Below are 21,375 nucleotides of genomic sequence, written 5' to 3'. Positions count from 1 at the left end.
CCAATCCCCTTACATTGTAGATGAAGACAGGGTTTTGTATCATAAGATTGAGAAGTGGAAGGGACTGGAAAAATTGTATGAATGGATATTGACTTAAGGGAACAGAACCAGGAGAACATTGTACACATTTACAGCAACACTGAGATAATCAACTAAGATGAAAGCAGCTTCTCTCAGTAGCTGAGTGATCAAGGACAATCCTAAAAGATTTGTGTTGGAAAATGCCATTCACATCCAGAGAAAAAACTATGGAGTCTGAATAAAGAGAAAAGCAAACTTTGTTCACTTTTTAAAAATTTCTTTTATTTTTTTTCCTCTTTCTCATTTTTTTCCCCTTTAGTTCTAATTCTTTTTTCCTCCTTGTTTTACTTCCTCTGACTTTGGGAAATAGAATATCAGGGACTGAGTTTAACTGCTTACAGATTACTTCCTTTACAATTGGGTGGGATGGGAAGGGAAAAAAGGCATGTGAAGAAACAGAAAGCCCCAAACTCCCTTAAAACTCTCCTCCCAAATACTAGAGAAGGGTGGGTAATATAGATTCCCATGATCTATTGGACTTCCCAAGTCCCAAGGTGGGGTCATTCATCTCCTTCAGCCATCACAACTGGTGATTGGGGAAAGTTCAACTATGATTTGTTTTTCTTTTGCTTTACACGGAATAAATGATTTTCAATGAACTTATTCCCTGTTTATTATCTCTACAACATCTATTTTGAACCACCCTTTCCTTATCCACTGAAGGAGCATATGGAAATATGTATTATGTCCCTATGATAGAAGACTGAAGGAATTACCCACACTACTACCCACAAGCCTAGAATAGGCAAAAATGAGCAACTTGGAACAAATATCCCACACTCAGCCTCAGGAGGATGAAAAGAGAAAAACAATAAACTTCACATATTAACTTACTCTCTTATAACCATGCCCAGGAAAACAGATGGCCCTTGAGCTGTGTGACATGAAGGTCAAAAACAAAGATGCTGAGAGAAAATCTTAGCCATTAATATTGGATGCCTCCCCAAAGTATCAAATTGGGAGGATGATGAGAGGGAGAATTTCTGCTTACCAACATAGAAAGGAAGGGCAATGACTTGGGAAAATACAGGTCCCATTCTCAGTGTACTGCCAGCCTGGGTTAGTGGTGACATGACTTTCTCTTCTCAAGAGATAAGATAAGTTCATTGGAATCATTAATATCCTAGGGGAATGCCTTCACTTAGGTATTCCACAACTAAGAGAATAAACTTGGATTTTCTTTTTTTTTTTTTTTTGCAAGGCAATGGGGTTAAGTGGCTTGCCCAAGGCCACACAGCTAGGTAATTATTAAGAGTCTGAGGCTGGATTTGAACTCAGGTACTCCTGACTCCAGGGCTGGTGCTCTATCCACTGCGCCACCAAGCCACCCCAAACTTGGATTTTCTATCAAATTCATAACCATCATGAAATTTTAATCACTTCTTTTAATCATACTAGCTCTAGTTTAATCACTTCTTTCTTACCCTTTTCTTTTCTTTTCTTTTCTTTTCTTTTCCTTTCTTTTTTTTTTTTTTTTTGGTGAGGCAGTTGGGGTTAAGTGACTTTCCCAGGGTCATCCAGCTAATAAATGTCAAAGTGTCAAATGTCTAAGGTTGGATTTGAACTCAGGTCCTCCTGACTCCAGGGCAGGCACCACTAGATGCCTTGCTATCTGTTTCAAAACAGATGTGCTTCAAATCTAGCCTCAGATGCTTAATAATTATCTAGCTATGTGAACCTGGGCAAGTCACTTAACCCCTCTTCCTTGTAAAAACAACAACAACAAAAATAGATGTGCAAAGCTCTAGGATCCATTACTACATTCTGTAATCTTGTACTATCATCTTTTAACCAAAAGCAATATATAATTTTAAAAAAATCAGCAAATGATATAATCCAGGATAGTTGATTTCAACTTCAAACCCTTTTAAAGGAATAGGGAAGACATTAAGATATATTACTTACTTTAAGGAGAAGAAGAGACAACATACTTTCTCAAACCCAGAAGAACAATGCCCCTAACCTGTTATGGAAGTGATAAATCTCCTCCATATTCCCAAATAGGACATCCTTCTTATTTTGGAGGGCTGGTGAAATGAGATGCGTCATTAGAGGATTATCCATCTCTGTAGCATATCCCTATGGTGCAGAAAGAGGCAGGTTAGTAACCCTTAATTCTAGTTAGTCTCTGGCTCATGAAATTCAGCTGACCAACAGAGGTGCGGTCAACATAAATCTTGGGCCAACTGTAGAAAGTCATTTAGTGGGGGGAGAGGTGCTATGTCTATAGCTAGGAAACAAAGTTAGTATATTGTGTTATTTTGTTTTGTTTAATTTCCTTTTTGATATTGAGATCCCCTTTTTTCACCCAGGCTAGAAATGGAACAGGCATTGTTGTAACCAAAGGGAATATAAAAAGAGTCAAAAGATAGGCCTTGCCCTCATGAACCTGACAAGGGGGACAGGGACACAAAAGATAAGGACAATGTAGAGTTGAATTAGTTCATCAAGGGATCAATATGGGGAAAAGAAGAGAGTGTGAAGGGCAGGGGAGATGTCCTGGAGAGAACTGAGGGGTCAAGGATTGGTAGTCACCATGGGAACAGAGTAAAATTTTGTATGGAAAGGGAGAAGAACAGTGAAAATTGGGTTTTGGATAAGGCATTTCCTGAATTCTTGAACATGGAGGTGGTACATTTGTGAATAATGGCAAGATTAAGTGTATGACCTTCTTTGTGTGTGGCTAAAGGTCATGGGAAGAAAATAGATTTAAAAACTAAGAGAGAGTACTGAATTCCTCTAGTATGAGGACAGGAGTTGAGGAGGAGAGAAAAATTATGAGCCAAGTACTGAACTCATTGAGGAAGGGAGTGACCTGGATGGAGGAGGGGTTCTGAAAACACCAGCTACCAGGATTTAATTGGATTATAGAAATGAATACTAATGCTGAGTGATGAAGACAGAGAAGGAACCCTGGAAATGGTGATGGGGAGCAAGGTACAATTCAGGTCTTCTGCCTTGGTCAATGAGTCTCCTCCAAAGGGCTTGTCATATTGGTGGCAGACATAGTAAGAACATCTGATTGGTTTATCCCTTCTGTGGGCTAGATCTTCTGAGCTAAAGCAATCTACTGGTCTCAACCTTTCCTGATAATGTGTCAAGTGAGCATATGCCATCATGCCTGGCACATTATTTTAAAAATAATACACATTACATTTAAATATGAATGACCCAAGAGGCACATATTTGGCTGTAAGTACACAGAATATGAAACAATTCCATAATTTCTTCACTAAAAATGATAAAATTAATAAATAAAAAGAAGATATTTTCACTATCTACAATTCTATTCCCAGTTCAATTCTTGGAAATAGAGCAAAACAGAATGTATATTCTCACCTCAAGAACACAAAAGAGTTCTTCTACATAGGCTCGCTCTGTTTCAATAACTTCATTCATTACATGCCTGGAAACAAGAAAAGATATTAACTCTTTATAGGAAAGTCCTTTAAAAATGCATGCAAGACCATTGATGTCTGAGGATTAAGACTCTGGAGGCCAGCAGGAGATCCCTGATGCAGATAGTTCATAATGTTCTTGGCTCCAAAATTGTGAGGAGGCAGTTGTCAAGAAGAGGAGGTATTGTGTGAATGATGACTCCCAAAAACCTTGGAAAGCTGTGGAATTTTCCCACTACCTAATTGTATGGGGATACCTGAGGAATCTTTAGCTCTAACTCCATTCTATCCTCAGAATGCAGAAATAGATAGCACAATAAAAGAAGCTATTAGGAATGAGAGGAACATGGTTCAAATTCTAGCTCTGCAATCTGTGAATTTTTGGACAAGTTACAACCTCTCTGGGTTTCTTCCACTTATAAGTAAGAGAGAAGGACATTGAGGTCGTTTCTTGTTTTAAATCTATCTTTCCTCAATTAGAAATGTAGGGATGGTGCAAGAGTCATTTCTCCAACTATTCCTCTTATTAGGATTGGGTCCTAAGACTCTAAACTCCAAAACCCAATGGCAAGGTCAACTTGTTAGTTCTGTAAATTATTAAGGATTGAATACAAATACTCTGTGTCTTATGAGAGCAAGTCCAATAGGGTCTCTGTTACTTCAGTCTTTTTCCCAACAAGGTTTGTTAGAGGAGCAGCTAGGTGGCACAGTGGATAGAGCAGGAGGACCTGAATTCAAATTTGGCCTCAGACACTTAATAATCACCTAGCTGTGTGAACTTGGGCAAGTCACTTAACCCCATTGCCTTGCCAAAAGAAAAAAAGAAAGAAGGTATGGTAGAGCTATATCTGATTCTTGAAAATTACCTCTATTGTATATTGTTTGAAGCTGGTCCTCATGGGATGTACAGCTGACTTCTGCAAAAGCACATTCCTTCAATCACTAATCCACTTTTTGCCACTGTCTTCCTATTAGCATTTATGAATTCTGCTAAATCTTATGGTGGTTTCAATCCAAAGATATCTCCTTCCAAAGATTAATTTGATATCTGGCCAAATGCATAATAATGACCAACTGGAGAATGGGTGAACTTCAGAATTAGTCAAAGGGCACACATCAATGTTGCAGAATTAGGAAGGAAATTGCAGATCTATAAGTTGCAGAAGTAAAGCAACTTATCTGCTTATCAGAATTGAGTAATAAAGTGACAATTTTTCCAATTCTCTTTTTTAGTTTGCTCAGTCATTGGGTAAGGCCTTAGCTCTGAATCTCTATCTTAGTTGTCTATGTTCTATTTCAACACTGTTTCTGAATTTCAACACTGAATTTTGAACTTAAGAAGTTCTACTGGGACCTATGATCTGCCTGGATATTACTTACGTTGTCCTGAACCACTCAGGGGCAATCAGTACTGACTGAGGCAAAACTTACTTTCGCAATATTGCCAGATTTTCTTCATCTTCCATCACTGAACCACTTTTGCTTTGCTGGCTATCACTCCTTTCACTCTGAAATAGAAGAAAAGAAACAATATATCAATAAGGATTTATAAAGTGCCTACCATGTGCCTACAATGTGGCACTAGACCAACACTGGAGTAGATCAGGTTAAAACAAAAAAGGATATTTAATCAGGGACCTTCATGCTGCTTTTTGGATTTCTTGCTTTTTTGTTTTTTTTAAGCCACTAGAGCCTACGGCTCTCTATTGTGTTCCAGTTTTTCTCCTCAATGGCTAGATCTGAATCCTGTTCATGCTCTCCTTACTTAAAAAGAATCAGAAGAATAAGCCTCTAGCTAGTGGATAACTCAGTCATGGGGTCTAAATGAAAGCATTAGATGGTCGATAGCCTTGAATAGAAATTTTTAGATGTGACCATTAAGTTAAAAAAAGGGGAAGGGGGTTATCATGGTATACAGATTGCTCCTTGTGCCAGACTGGATAGAAATCCTATAAGGACCCAGAAACCTCAACAATGAAAAAGAAGTTTCTAAAGTAAGGAAAATGAAAAGATGTATGGAACTGCCTTATTATGATGATAATTAATTAGCTTATTAGGAAGTTCTAGGACAGACCAACTTTTAGATAAAAGGATTTGAGAATGAACGAATGAATGCTATGTGCTGAATAGTGTGGTAAACCCTAGGAACACACATGCCAATGCCATTACTAGCCTTCAAGGAGTCCATATTTTAATAAAGGAAGACAATACATATAGAGGGGGGTGGTAGCCAAGGACATCAGAGGAGTATGGTAAAGAAAAAGAATTTTGAGAGAAAATAATCATGTACTACCTTTGCTCTTTTTAAGCTTTCTCTTTTCATCATGTGGCTTTCAGGTGCACTCTCAGAACTTCTTCGAAGACCTGGTATAAAAAAAACAATGCCTATTGCAATACATGTCTTTGGTTGGAGAGTTTTGATTAGGTACAATGGTCTGGTCTTTCCCCTCCACCTGAACCCCTCCTACTTTTCCAGTCAGTCTTCCTACATATTCTATGAACTAGAAACACAAATGTGCTTACTATTCCTAGTTTCTTACTGTCTAGGTCAATACCACCACTAATGTTTGAATGTCTGTACATTTGGGGACTATAGCAAGGAAGGTAGAGGGAGAGAAAGGTCAGACTCCTTCCAAAGCCTCTAAACCAGCTATTCATCTCTCTTAGGCATAGTAGGGAAGGAAGGCTTCTGCTTATTTCCCATCAGGACTTGTAAGGCTGAAGAAGGATGGATGGAATGGGTAGATCTGGGAGTGAATGAGTTTCACTCCCTCCCTCTATCTTTTTTCAAGATTAACTCATTCCAGATGAAGCTATAATCAAAGCCTGTGAGTTTTATATATTTCCTTAGCTGATTACCCCTAATTTATCCTGTATATATCTTTTGTTTGTATATAATTTACCCCATTAAAATGTGAGATCCTTGAGAAAGAGAACTGTATCTTTCTCTGAATGCCTATAATGCAAGTTCAGTGTCTGCTTAATAAATGTTGAGTATGTGGGTAACTAGGTCATGCAGGGAATAGAGCACTGACCCTGGAGATAGGAAGACCTGAGACACTTTGATACCTAATATCTATGTGATCTTGGGCAAGTCACTTAACCCCAATGCCCTACAAAAAAGCAAAAAATAAAATAAAGTAGATGGAACTGACTGATTGACTGGATTGAGAGACTACGGCATTGAATCTAAGGAAAGGGGAACAAGCTCCTAGTCACTAGAAGTATTATTATTATAGGGTGTGCTATAGAAGAAAAGAGAACCACGTGGAAGAAACCTAGACAAAAAAAACGACTTCCAATTGGAGATCAGAGAGGGCTTCATGGAGTAGGCAGCCTTTAAGCAGGGTTTTGAAAGATGGATATGATTTCACATTGCAAAATGGGAGAAAGAAATAATTTCTATTGCAGAGAAAAGCAGGGGTCAAGGTAGGAGAGGGGTATGAATAAGATGAGTAGTCTATTTTGGTTGTAGTAGAGAGCATGAGGAGTGTACACTGGAAAAGTGGATTGGGATAGGGTAGGACTCAAAAAGCTTTGAATGTCAAGCTAAGGAGAGAGGGTTTTCTCTGGTAGGCAAGGTAAACTATTTAAACAAATAAGAGCCAAGTTGTATTTTGGATGATATTTATCTTTCATTCTTGAAAAGACATGGTGGAGGAGTTACAACTAGGTGGCACAGTGCATACAGCACTGGTCCTGGAGTCAGGAGGGCCTCAGTTCAAATCTAGTTCAAATCCAGCCTCAGACACTTAATGTATGACCTTGGGCAAGTCACTTAACTCCATTGGCTTAAATAAATTTAAAAAAGAAAAAAACAACAGGGAGGTGATGCCATGACAAGCATGTGAATTGGAATTGAGTGAGGGGGTGCTGTGCTAAGTCACTAGTCTCACTTTCTCCTCCAGAACCATCTGGGTTCAGTGGTCAGATATGGATCAGGACTGGAGATACAAGGCAAACAGGGTGAAGTGACTTGCCCAGGGTTACTTAGCTAGTATAAGTGTTGAATTTGAAATCAGGTACTACTGACTCCAGGGTTGATGTTCTATCCCTGACACTACCTATGTGCCTCATCAAAGGAGAGGGAGGAGAAGAGGAGAGAGGAACCTGGGCTGGAGGGGTTCAGTGAAGTTTCATATATAATCATCCAGGGAGGAAGGAGATTGAAGACCTTTACAAGGCTGACTCTGGAATGCTCTCTTGTCTTTATCTCTGCCTCTGATTTTCTTGATGCCTTTCAAGCCTTTGTTAAAATGGGGTTCTTCTGCAAGAAGACTTTTCCATTCCTTTTAAATGTTAGTGCCTTCCCTCTGCTGATTATCTCCAATGCATCTCACATCTATCTCTTTGTACAAAATTATTTACATGTTTTCTCTCCTATTAGACTCTTAGCTCCCTGAAAGGGACTATCTTATATGTTTCTTCACAATTCAGCACTTAGCATAGTATCTACACAGAGTCTAATAAATTGATAGTGATTGACTGATTAGTCAGTCCCATATATATCGCGCTTGTATAAAGGTATTTGCATTTCCCCATCCTCCCATTAAACTGTTTGCTTCTTGGGAGTAGGACTGACTTTGACCTTTCTTTGTAACCTCATTGCTTAGCATAATTCCTGGCTTAACAAAGCCTGTTGACTGACTTGAAATGTGCCAGCAGCAATGGTAAAGGGGAGACAGATGCTAATGACTAGTGCCTCTATTTTGCCTTATATTTTTCATGTGTATCCCAACATGCCTCAAGCAACATCAGGGATTCAGTACACTTACTGAACGAATGAACAGTATTCGACAAGTTTACCTGGAGAAGGACAGGGGGATTTTGGAACTGCTTCAGGTCTCGGTGCCACGGGCTGCACTGGCCGAGCCTGCTTTGCTGCCAGTCTCTTCAGGCTCGCCTTTCTCTTCTGGAACATTTCTTCCATGTCCTCTTGTTTCTGAAAGATCTTTTGCACATGCTCCTGAAATGATAGCATACCAGTTAAGAACTCCATAGTCATGCTTCTAATGATTGATTTTAAGGATTAGAGTCTCAATAAATGAAAAAAGAAACCATAACTAGGTCATAAGAGCAGAGTACCTGTCTCAAAATAAATTCCTTAAAAAGTTGTATTTTTAAACATTTCTATTAACACTGCAGCAACTCTTGTGACTCAGTTCATGGTGATGTACCTGACAAGAGACATTGATAACCAAGGAGTAGAGAGAGGACTGCAAAAGAGGTTGATAACTGTATATTGTTCATCCTGGAGAAGAAAAGACCAAGGATCAAAACAAACTGCTTTCAATTATCTGAAGGACTGTTAGGAGAAAGTAGAGGTATATTTGTATTCTGTGTTGAGCTTAGGGAGTAGAACCAGATCCAACTGGGAGAAGCTGTTGTGAAGTAGATTTTGAATGAAGAAAAAAGTAACTGCTTGACCAATAATAGAATAAGATGGAATTATACAAAGTAATCAACTTCCCATTACTAGAAACATTCAAGCAGAACCTGGATAGATGGTCATCTATCAGAGATGTTGTTGAAGATAGTCTTTCACTGAGAGGAAGACTGGATTTGATAACATCTGAAGTCTCTTAAAAATCAAAGTATAAAATACTTTCAGAAAGTTTTGGGTATAATTTATTTTATATTTACATATGTCTATTTCGATATCTGAAATCAAGCACTGTGAAAGAGAGGTTGACAATTTCTTAATAATTCTCTTTTAGGGCTCTGCCTTGTGTACAAAAATGCTTTTTATATTGTTTAAGTTAAAAAAATTTAAATAATGTAAAATATTAAGAGTTAGGAAATATGTCTATTTGGCCCTGAGTGGGGTTAAAATATATTTTTAAATTATGAAAATAACCATTCACAAAAAGTGTTCTGTCCATCGTCAAATGTTGATATTACCTTTAGCTCTGGATCGAGAACATTTTCAAATTCTTTGTAAACTTCATTTATTTCCTGGATTTTGTTTTCTGAACCAGTGTCTAAGAACTTCTCAATCTCTTGTAGGGCTAACTCAGCTCCATCTTGAGTCTGGCATTTGTCCACAGGCTGGGAAGCTAGCAGGTAAATACCATCATCACACCATTTCATAGACTAGACACATAAAACACAGGAGGGGGAAAAGAAAAGAAGAATTCAGTGAAACACCCTGGAAGGTGCTTAAAATTTGTTATTTTTGTATGCATATTTTTTGATGAAAGCGACTCTTCACTAATGAATGTATAGCAAGCAAGGAATGCTTTACTTTTAGAAATATGACCCAAAACACTGAATCAATATACTTTTGCCTCTATATCCTTCATATTTCCTAGGATGGAAGACTATATTTTGAAGTCAAGTGATTATTCTTCAGTGTTATTTTCTACGGTAGGAAAAATAAACTGTAAAGCTAAATAGCAGACAGAATTAAACATTAGCATCATGCAATGAGTTGCCAGCTCTTCAATCAGGTGCCACAACCAGATTTAATAAACACACAACTAAATTACACAAATATATAAAATATATCAAAAAATGCTTGTTAGATCCCAAGAGAAAAAATATAGAACTTCAACAAGCCTGGACATGATGCCATTCTCAAAGAAATATCATTGATACCACTCTGAAGAGGAAGAGAAATAATTGAGGGTGTGGGATCACATGCTTGGGCTGTTTTAAGTAAGAGGCTTTCATTTCCCAACATACTTTTTCCAGACGTCTATGAAGCTCCAATGACTGTTGGAGAAGATTCCTCTTTTTACACAACTCCGATATGAATGTATCACAGAGTTGTTGGAGTTCGTTGCACTTTGGCAAGATGGAGTCCACAGCATAATGTTTGTTTTCAATCAGCTGGTTACCTTCCAAAGACAAGGCCCTAGCCTTATTTATAGTTTCCTGAAAAAGGAAAACATCATAAAAAAAATCAGTTGGGCTTTTTTGGGGTTACACACAATTTGGGAAAATATTTTCAGGGCAAGGCAAAACACTGTGATTAGGATATCTTTGGCCAAGATGTATGTGAGTGACATTTTTCTTTGCCCTGATTCATGTAGTAGCCAGATAGGAATGAGCTAGTTTATATGATGGGAAAGGCTAAAACAACAACATCAAAAGTTCATTCATTTGGGGCCTTCCATTGCTAATTCAGTTGTATTGAAAAGGTCTGGATGAAGAATCCAGGTAGATGGAGAATGATTACATCAAGCTAATTCCCAACTTATTCAGAGTCCTTCTGGTAAGATGAACTTAAGTGATAGAGTAAATATATTTAGAATAATTATAATTATAAAATAGTTATAATAAAATTTTAAGTTATAAAATCTCACTGTGCCATTGTAGAAATGGTCAACATAAACCCCCAATGACTGTTATAGGTAGCCTGTTTTTCCAAAATGAACTTTGGACATTAGGTACCAGAATAAAACATTTTCCATTAATCAGACACCCCCTAAACTTTAGATATTAAAAGTTAATTGTGGAATTGACACATTGTATGACTTACATTGGATTTTTCTTCCAAGATAGCAAGGTCGTTCAGCAAGTGCTGCACATGAGTGAAGCTATTTCCCACAACGGCAAAGGCTGATAACCTCTCTGATTCGAGGTCTAAGATGGCTTTCACCTAGGAGAAAGGGGAGTGAATGGGAAAAGAGAGAGAGCAAGGTCACTGTCAGTGAAGGCTGGGATGAAGAGACTTCCACTAGTATCAACACATTTAGGAGTAATCACATAAAAAACATACTTTCCTACGGAAACTTAGAGAGATAAGGATAAAGAAAAATAATCCAAAGATCTAGTTTGCCTGGTGGGATCCTAGTAATAAGCTATAAAGAGGTCAAGTTAGCAATGTGGGCATGCCAGAGGGTAGGATTTTTCAAAACTTCTTACTTGAGAAAAGTTAAGTAAGAATTTATTATTTAATCAAAATGGTAACTTTTTAAAATATTTTCAGAGGACTGTCCTTTGATCATAGATTTAACATTAGAAGGTACCTTTCAGATCATTTAATTTGTCTGCCTTATGTGCTCTAGTTTGGTAAAGAAAATAGAGCACCTGGTCTGAATTCAGAAAGATTAATCTTCCTGAGTTCAAATCTGGTCTCAGACACTTACTAGCTGTATGGCCCTGGGCAAGTCGTCTAATCCTCTTTTTGCCTTAGTTTCCTCATCTATCAAATGAGCTGGAGAAGGAAATGGCAAATCACTTCAGTATTTCTGTCAAGAAAATCCCATATGGAGTCACAAAGAGTCAGACACTACTAAACAATAAAAGGATAGTTTACAGATGATAAATTTAGGTTAAGTGAAATGCCTAAGGTTATACAGTGTATTCATGTGTTATCAGAAATTATGACAATAAAGAATTTATTGCCATACACTAGAAAAAGAAATGAATTTGGAATCAGAGGATGTCCATTCAAATGCTGGCTTTGTCACTTACTATTTTTATATCAATAAAGCACAGAGAAGGTGCTCAATAAATAGGTGTAGATTAATTGCCCCTCCAAATTTACATAGCAATTTAGAAACTTTCTCATAAAGCAGCTTTATGAGTCAGTGCAAGGAAAATTATCATTCTCATTTTACAGGAGAGAGAGAGAGAGAGAGAGAGAGAGAGAGAGAGAGAGAGAGAGAGAGAGAGAGAGAGAGAGAAATATAGCTACATGATTCTCTAAAGGGCCAAGCCAGCTTAGAACTGAGGTCTTTGACTCCAAAGTCTACAGGTCTTCTCAGTGTATCATGATATCACCAAAGATATGGTGATTTTTTAGAACCAAAGTTACATTTTAAATCACTCAATTTTCATTTCTCCTTTAATCTTCATACAGAAAAGTTTACAAAGCAAAGAAAAGCATTACCACGATGCCAGGAGAAGTGATTTTGTTGCCTCTTGAGGTCTGCCCAATTCTGCAGAACAGGGAGCTGGCCTCTTTGGATAAAGGCATGAAATTCTGCTGCAGTGCTTAACAGCATTTCTAAATCCTGAGATTTGACTTTTTAATACTTCAGCATTTTTGATGGTAGAGATAAGCATAGAAGCTTGCAAAAATCAAGAGTTAGCCACTAGAGTGTAGTGATTCACAAGACAACTAAGGATGAAATTGAAATCAGGAGCTTGAAATGAATATTCTGGGCCCACATTCCTTTCAAATTAAACAACTTTTGTTTCATTTGGTCTTATTAAAGATTCTGTAAGAGTCTATTTGCTCTGCCTCTTTCCCTTACATCTCCTGACTATCTTCAAAGTTCAACTTCAATACCTCCTCCTTCACAAAGCACCCCTTTTCTTCCTCTCAGCTACTAGAGCTTCCCCTCAAAATGACTTTAGATTCATTATGTATATAACATATATATTATGTATATAACATATATATTATATATATAACATATATATTATGTATATAACATATATATTATATATATAACATATATATTATTTATATAACATATATATTTATATATATATATATATATATATATATATATATATATATATATATATAAAACAGATAATTCAAAACAATAAATCACCTAAAAATGCTGTTTAACCTTATGTTTTCTGTAGATGGTTGGAATCTCTATCAAGGAACCCTCTGAGTCATGGTGCCATCTAGTCCAACTCTCTTCTTTTACAAATTGAGGTCTAAAGAGGTTAAGAAACTTAACCAGTCACCCAGCTAGTAAGTGAAAAAGCTCAGAGTACTTCCAGGTCAATCTTTATAATGTTCTTTTAGCTATATTTTGCTTCATACCTGAAAAAGATCTCACAAATAGTAGAATTTAAGCCTCTACTTTATATATCAACAAGTGAAGAACATCCCTCATTAAATAAAATTGCTGATATGTCATAACATCCAGAATAGATGTTACAAAAGTATATCCCCAAAAGACAATTAAAACATAACAAAGACTGAAAGAAAGCTCGTCACCAGTGTTCTCTTTTTTCCCCACCAAATTTAACATCCTTCTTGTTCACCACCAAATCAAAATGATTTTTTACTCAAATTTAGGTTTAATGCAAATTGTTCACTACTACTACTACTACTACTACTACTACTTGGTTCTGAAGGTCCACCTTAAACCCACTTCTTTTATAGATTCCTCCTTTGTCAACTGCCTTAAACTGATTTCCTCCTTTGAACATACTAACACACTCTCATGCTCGCTCTCTCTCTCTCTCTCTCTCTCTCTGATCCTCATGGTTTGGTCAGATATGATCTTCCCTTCCTCTAAATACTGAGATACTGAGCAACCTCAGCATACCATGTACTATTCGGTATTATAGGAGGGTTTTCTGCTTTTTTTAATTCCATTCTTCTATTTAAGACCTACACTGTTGCCTCTTTAGGGCTCTCGAAGGTTACATCAAAAGAACCCAACCCCTGCAAGATCCTTCAATTGAAAAGTTTTGGAGTTAAAAGCATAGAAACAGAGTGTGTATCTATCATGCAAGGACCCAACCTAGCTAAATCTGAGGAGTGTCAGCGCCAGAGGGAGGACCACCAAGGGATGATTTTTTGGGGGGGGCAGGGCACAGTGACTCATAAAAATTGTCTATTAAAGTAAAGAGAATGTAAAATATGTAGTTATATATGGGAAACTTGGAAACTGAGGATTCCACCTTCTAGCAAAAAAATCACAACTAGATAAGTGCAATATTTAGGAGTGCATCTTAAGTTTCAATGGAGTCCTAGGGCCACTCACCTCTCGGAAAATCTGTTCAAAATTCCGGAGCTGCAGACATTGCTCCAGTTTCTGTTGATGCTTAGCCCAAAATTCATCAAAAGCAGCTTCTGTTTCCTTTAGCTGATCCAAAAGTCTAAAAGGAAGGGTAAGAAGCATTTGACATATAAATATCTAAGACCGTGACAAATGAAATTCTCCCTCAGAGGTAAATCATTTACTATCCTTTTCAGTTGTCATGGGGAGATAGAAGACTGTACAAAAGACACAGTGAATTCAACCAAAATAGCATATTTCATTTGTCATCTAAAAGTATTAATTATTTCATTTCTATTGTATAGCTTCTGAGAGGCTCCTAAGGTTTTAATTAAGTCACAAAAAAAGAGATTTAATGAACTGATACACAGTGAAATGAGCAGAACCAGAACATTGCCCACTGTACAATGCATGGTGATCAACTAAGAATGATTTAGTTTTTCTCATAAATACAATGATCCAAGATAATTACAAAGGACCCCTAATGGAAAGTGCTATCTACTGTTGGTCACTGAATGCAAATCAATGCCTATTATTTTCAAGTAGACTTTCTTTTTTGTTTCTGTATTTTCTATTGTTTTCTTCTTCTTTCAAAATTATGACTAATTTGGAAATGTTTTACATGATTGTACATATATATCAAATTGCTTGCCATTGTAGGAACAGGGGTGGGGGAGGAAGGAAGAAAAATTTGGAATTTAAAATTTTGTAAAAATGAATACTAAGGGGTAGCTAGGTGGTGTAGTGAATAGAGCACCAGCCCTGGAGTCAGGAGCACCTGAATTCAAATCTGATTTCAGATACTTGGCACTTACAAGCTGGGAATATTACTTAACTCTAATAGCTTCACAACCCCCCCCCCCAAATGAATACTAAACATTATCTTTACATATAATTAAAAATTTATTTATTAAAAAAAACAACAACATAGATTTAGATCTGGAATGGACCTTAGGGATCCCTTTCTAATCTCTGTCCCACAGAAACAATTCCATTGCGCATTGTGTTCCTGCTTACTTCATCTAGCCCCCTGGTCTTTTGACACCCATATTTTGTCAAACCAACCCTGAGTTACCATGATAGCTATCGTCTTAAACCTTTCATACAATGCAGTTGAACATTATTGGATGAAATATATTCATGTCTTCTAATCTTAATTGGGCCTTCATCACTACATGCAAGCCTTTAGTGACATTATCTTACATTCTCCATAATTACGGTTTCATAACTCTTCTCTAAAGCTCCCACTCCATTTCCATGTTCTTCTCTGTCCAAAGAGACATAGCCTACTTGACTGAGAAAAGAGGTCCTAAATCTTGAGCTTCTTTTTCTCCTTTGTCCTACTTTATATTACCTCTATATTGTACCCCATTGTTTCTTACTTTGTTCCATTCCCTTACAAGAAATGACTCTTCTATATACCATGGTGCTCTTGGTCTTAGCTTCTTCTATTTCTTTGAGGAACTCCTTCAGTCATGTCTATTTTCTAATTTTCAGTCTTATCCTACTGTCTCTTCAATTTTTCTTCAATATTTCTTCCATCCTGAAGTCTTCACTTGATCTTATCATCCCCTCAAGCTGTTATCCCACCTTTCATCTTCCTTTTACAATCAAACTCTCAGGCAGAAGTGGGGAAATCATATATACTCATGGCCTATACATCCACTCCTCCCACCCAGTGCTCAGCCCTTTGCAATCTGTCTCCTGTTCTCATGATGAGACTGAAACTGCTTTCTCCAAGGCTAGAAACATTCCCATCATTGCTAAATCTGATAGTTCTTTCTCAATCATCATCCTTCTTTATCTCTCTCTTGTATGTGATAGTGTTACTGTTCTCCATGCATAGAATGCTTTCTTCATCTCTGTCTATAGGTTTCCTTCAAGAATGTTTTCTTTATCTCCCTCAAAATTAGTGCCTTCTCTTTGAGATGATCTCCAATTTATCTTATATACATATCTTGTTTGTAAATCATCATTTTCATGTTGCTGTTCCTATTTTACTGTGAGATCTTCAAGAGATTTTCTTTTGCCCTTCTTTGTATCTCCAAAATTTAGTTGTGACTAGGAAATAGCAGGTGTTTAATAATTGTTTACTGACTGTCTTAACCACCTCTTTATTTCTGTATACTCCTCCTCTTTGAGTTTTAAGGACATTCTTCTCTCTTGAGTCTTCTCTTGTTTGTCTGACTTCCTCTTAGTCTCTTTTATAATTTTTATGAAGTCTCCTAGATATAGATATGATGCCTCTTAGATCTAAATATTCAGCACCCATGTCCTGGTCTCTAATCTTGCAATTTCTGAGAGTTCAAAGTAGATAAAAATCCCATAGGCATATCATCCAAAACCAAATTTATTCTTCCCTCTACCCTTTTCCATTATAATTATTTCTCTTAACTTGCACATTTCAGTAGAGAGTGCTACTATCCTTTTGGACACTCTAATTCATATTTTTCAGCATCATTCTCTTAACTTCCTCCTCTCCATTTTATATTTTTCATTCAAATTCAATCCATTTCAAGTCTTCTAGGTTCTATAGCTATAATGTATCTTGGATCTGTCTCCTCTCTATTCATGGCCTGTACCCTGGATGAATAAACTATCCTAACTTTCAACTGGACTACTCAAACAACTTACTTGGATTCCTAGCTTTCAGCTTCTCCTTTCTCTTATCTAGTCTACCTGACAAAAGAATCTTTCTAAAACACAAGTCTGACCCTGCCACTCCTGCTCTCAAAAACCTCTAGTTGCCACAAGGACAATATAATCTCCTTAGCTTGGCAATTAATTTCCTTCACGTTGGTTCAAGACTTTTCCAGACACGTTTTATATTGCTCTGCTTCACACACTATATGTTCCCTCTATCTGTTACCTGAAATCAGAATTCTCTTTCTTAAGTCTGTAGGACTTTGTACAGGTCACCCTCTGTGTCTGGAATGTAATCTCTACTTCTGAGTGTGCTTAGCTTCTTTCAAGGTTCAATTTCTTCTATGACAAGTCTCTCTTAATATCTTTGCTCATATTATTATGTATAAACCTCTCTGGCTATGTGCTGTGTTCTCCTTAACATTATATAAGTTCTCTGAGAGAAGCTTCTTATTACCAGCACTTAACCAAATACCCAATCAACTGGAAAGTCCTCTTCTAGTAGTTTTCATTCTGTTCTTGGTACTTGTTCCTGGTATTCACCATTTGGTTCTATTTAAAGGACATTAAGACTCTACTAATCTAATCAAAGCAAGCATGCAAATGATCACATATAGAAAAATCTAAGACCTAAAGAAGATTTTAGGCCCTAATGGCAATAGATTAATAATATTATTGGTTAAATAATAACTCATGGTTACATAGGATGATAGGTGAAGACCTGAGCACTTTGGAAGTCATCTAAACCCATGGTGTTAAACTCAAATACCTGGAATCAGGAAGATCTGAGTTCAAATCTTGACCCTTATATTAGCTATATAATCTTGGGTAACTCAATTAACTGCTTCAGTTTACTCATTTGTAAAATGAGTATAATAATAAGCATTTTTCTCCCAAGATTGTTATAATTTTATTTTTTTCAATTACATGCAAAGATAGTTTTCAACATTCATCCATTTGCAAGTTTATGAGTTCCTCATTTTTCTGTCAATCTTCCTTCCTTCCCCCTTCCCCATGTGAACAATCTGGTATAAGCTGTATGTGTATAATCATCTTTAACATATTTCCATATTAGTCATACTGTGAAAAAGGAATCAGAATGTTGGAAATATAAAATAAGATTATATTTATAAAAGACTTTGTAACCTTAAAGCACTGTAGTAACAGTAAGGCCACATTATTTTTATGTTATGCTATATTATGCTGTTATGGTGAAGGTCCTTCAGCCTATGTTCAAAGAATTAGAACAGTAACATAATACTATAGGAAGACCTTCATGAATTGATGCAGAGTGAAGTGATTGGAAGAAGGAGAAAGATTTGTATAATGACAATATTTTAGAGAAAAACAACTTTGAAAGCTATATAACTCTGGTCAGTGCAATGATAAGCAATTAATCCAAAGGACTGAAGTTAAATATATTACTCATCTTCTACCAGAGAGATGATTTTCTTAAAACACATTCCCAATGTGGGAATTTATTTTGTTAGGTTATGAATGTTTAGACTTTTTTGCTTTGTTTTGTTTCATGCTAGGTGGTAATTAGAGGGACAGATTATAAATGTGGTAAAAGAACATAATTTTTTATTTTAAAGTGAAAAAAAGAAAAAATGGATCCCTAAAGTCACATGTTGACTCAGAAAAACCATAAAGTAACATTATTCATGCTATGTTGTACTTTTTATTTACTTTTAAAAATATTTTTCCAATTGCATTTAAATCTGGTTCTGGCTAAATTTGGGAATTTTGCAGCCAGCAGCAAGTTTAACCTTGCTTTAATCTCTGCTCTAACCTATAATTAGTAATTAATAGCTTCCAAAGCATTTACCTTTTATGATTTGACCACAACTGCATAGCTAGTAGGTTTTCTTGACTCTTAATCAATACATCAAGTTGACTCTCAGCTTAAAACATTTAACTTTTAAAAATGTGAGTTAGTTGCTGACCTAGAAGCCCATCTAGAAATGATTCTTCTGTGTTTGTTTCCCTTTCTTTTAACTGAAAAAAAACCCTGACTGTCCCATTCTAAAGGTATACTATAAATACAAAGAAGAAAGAAAATGCAAAATTACTTGGAAAGAAGAGGGTACAGTAAACAAATACACTATTATTACTAATTGGTATCACAAAGGATTCTCCCAGATTTGAAACTTAGTGGTTTACATTCTAGGGAATATTCTAAACTACAAAAGGAGGTTTTCTTTGGAGTTCAGAGGTTAAGAGTCTAGAATTTCATATACTGTAGAACTAGAAGTAATTTGGGGAAATTCCAATTTTTTCATTTTATAAGTGAAAGCTCACAGAGATTCAGTGACTCACTTAGGTACTCTGCTAGTTATAATTAGCATGGAGATTAGAATCCATTTCTTCTTTTTAATTTTCTTTTTAGGTTTTGGCAAGGCAAATGGGGTTAAGTGGCTTGCCCAAGGCCACACAGCTAGGTAATTATTAAGTGTCTGAGACTGGATTTGAACCCAGGTACTCCTGACTCCAGGGCTGGTGCTTTATCCACTGCGCCACCTAGCCGCCCCTCGGATCCATTTCTCTTGATGATACCTAGTTTGCACCACTTTTAACTATACAATTTTTCCTCTATCTACCTGGATGCTTACAAAGATTTGTTTGCCTTTACAAATAAAAGCCCCCCCTTCTTAAATCTTGTGAATTCAAATTAAAATTTGATCATATTTATTATTATATTTGACCATTTTTATCATAAGGTTTTTATTTTTTCCCCAGTTGGTATAGAAGGAGAGTTGAAAGGGAAAGATATTAAATGCTTGTCAATTGGAATAGACATTATTTTTAAAAAGCAAAGAAAGCAAAACACAAACATTTCATGTTCCTCTCACCTCTGCACTGTGGTTTCATTGTCAAGCTGATCTTGAGACAGGATGTATTCAGGATTCTTGGTCAATGGCTTTCTAATGTTTTCAAGGATAGAGTTTCCCTCTTCTAATACTAATGTTATATCTTCCTGTGAAAAGAGATCAACTTGTTCAAATTTGCTCAGACTTTTAGAGATTCAACAGTCAATACCTAATGAATCATCAGATCCTATGCTATTAGCTAATTACATCTGAAAAGGTCAATTTAAAAGTAGAATGGAAAGAAAGAAGGTAAAAAATAATAAAGGATAGTGATGATAATAATAGTATGTATGAAACTGATAAAGAAATTATCTCCTTAAATAATTTTATAGAACCACGGAATTTTCAGAGCCAGAAGGGACTGTAGAGATCAACCTGGCTCAATTTTCTCCTTAAGAGGAAACATTCAAACTCAGAGGAATTAAATGACCTACTCAATATTATACAACAAGTGAAGGAGAAAGCCAGGACTAGGTAACAGAGCAATTAATCAACAAGCATTTATTAAGTGCCTTCCATGTGCCAGTTTATTTTTGCTCTTCAATCATTTTTCAGTCATATCGAACTATTTGTGATTCCATCTGAAGTTTCTGTGATAAAGTTACTGGAGTAGTTTGCCATTTTCTTCTCCAGTTCATTTGATAGAAGAGGCACAAGGTAAACAGGGTGAAGTGACTTGCCCAAAGTCACACAACTACTAAGTGTCTGAGGTCAGATTTGAACTTAGAGAATGATGAGTCTCTGTTATTTCAAGCTGTGTTCAATTCACTGTATGATCTAGGGGCCCCCCAGGTAATACCTATTAATATAATAAAAATTAGAACTTTTTTTTTAGAGATTATCTAAGACAATCCTTTAATTTTTATTATGGAGATGAAATTACTTGACTAAAGTCATCAGCTAGCTAATGGCACAGTGAAAAAAGTACTGAATCTGGAGTCAGGAAGACCTGAGCTCAAATCCAGCTTTGGCTAAGTGACCCTAGGCAAAAACCACTTAACTTTTATTTGCCTTTCTTTCCTTGTAAAATGCTGATAAGAGCCCCTGTTCTCCTATGGGTTGTGAGGTTTAAAGGTGATAATACTTGTAAAGTGCTTAGCATACTGACTAGCACATTGTAGGTGCTTAATAAAAATTTATTTCTTTCCTTTCTAGAAGCAAAACTAGAATTAGAGTACAGCTCTAATAGCTAAAGAAGATACACTTCTGTGTCTAGACTCAACTGACTCTGTTGGGAAGGTAAGGAAATTTATGTGAAGTTCTGGTTAGCATAAATATTTATTCATGATTCTTTCTGGGGAACAAACAAAAGCTAGTACTGGAAAGTCAAGCACCTCCCATAAGTACAGCTCTGGGGAATACTTTCCCTTGACATTTCCATAAAAAAACAAGTGGGGGTAGAGAAGAAATTATGTAAGTATCTGGATGATAATAATACTAGTTCACTTTTATATGGTGCTTTGAGATTTACAAAGCATTTTCTTCACAAAAATACTGTGAAGTAGTTCATACAAATCGAAATGAAGTATTCTCAGTCTAGATTGTTACTTTCTTTTCAATGTACAGTCTTATGAAAGTTGTATGGAACAAAGAGGTTAAGTGACTCAACCTCATTTATTAACACAGACTCGGCCAGTTATACATCACTTAGTGGTGAAAAAGGATTATTGAGCACAATTACCT

General features: G+C 36.3%; 1 protein-coding gene across 17 annotated transcripts in view; it reads right to left on the bottom strand.

Annotated features, from left to right (window-relative positions):
• Positions 1-21,375, bottom strand: part of MCF2L (MCF.2 cell line derived transforming sequence like) — a 404,366-nt gene that overhangs the window by 20,025 nt on the left and 362,966 nt on the right. For all 17 annotated transcript variants that reach the window (XM_074192062.1, XM_074192063.1, XM_074192077.1 and 14 more), the window contains 10 exons: positions 19,675-19,799; positions 14,165-14,279; positions 10,963-11,082; positions 10,164-10,355; positions 9,381-9,572; positions 8,286-8,445; positions 5,773-5,843; positions 4,911-4,987; positions 3,421-3,487; positions 2,045-2,160 (listed from right to left, as the gene is read on the bottom strand). In XM_074192062.1, coding sequence (XP_074048163.1) covers positions 2,045-2,160; positions 3,421-3,487; positions 4,911-4,987; positions 5,773-5,843; positions 8,286-8,445; positions 9,381-9,572; positions 10,164-10,355; positions 10,963-11,082; positions 14,165-14,279; positions 19,675-19,799 — 1,235 coding nt within the window. The remainder of the gene's footprint in view (positions 1-2,044; positions 2,161-3,420; positions 3,488-4,910; positions 4,988-5,772; positions 5,844-8,285; positions 8,446-9,380; positions 9,573-10,163; positions 10,356-10,962; positions 11,083-14,164; positions 14,280-19,674; positions 19,800-21,375) is intronic.

The sequence above is a fragment of the Macrotis lagotis genome, chromosome 6, assembly GCF_037893015.1.
Source record: "Macrotis lagotis isolate mMagLag1 chromosome 6, bilby.v1.9.chrom.fasta, whole genome shotgun sequence".
Lineage (NCBI taxonomy): Eukaryota > Metazoa > Chordata > Mammalia > Peramelemorphia > Peramelidae > Macrotis > Macrotis lagotis.
Note: the sequence above shows the minus strand (reverse complement) of the source record. Positions and strands in the feature narration are given on the sequence as shown.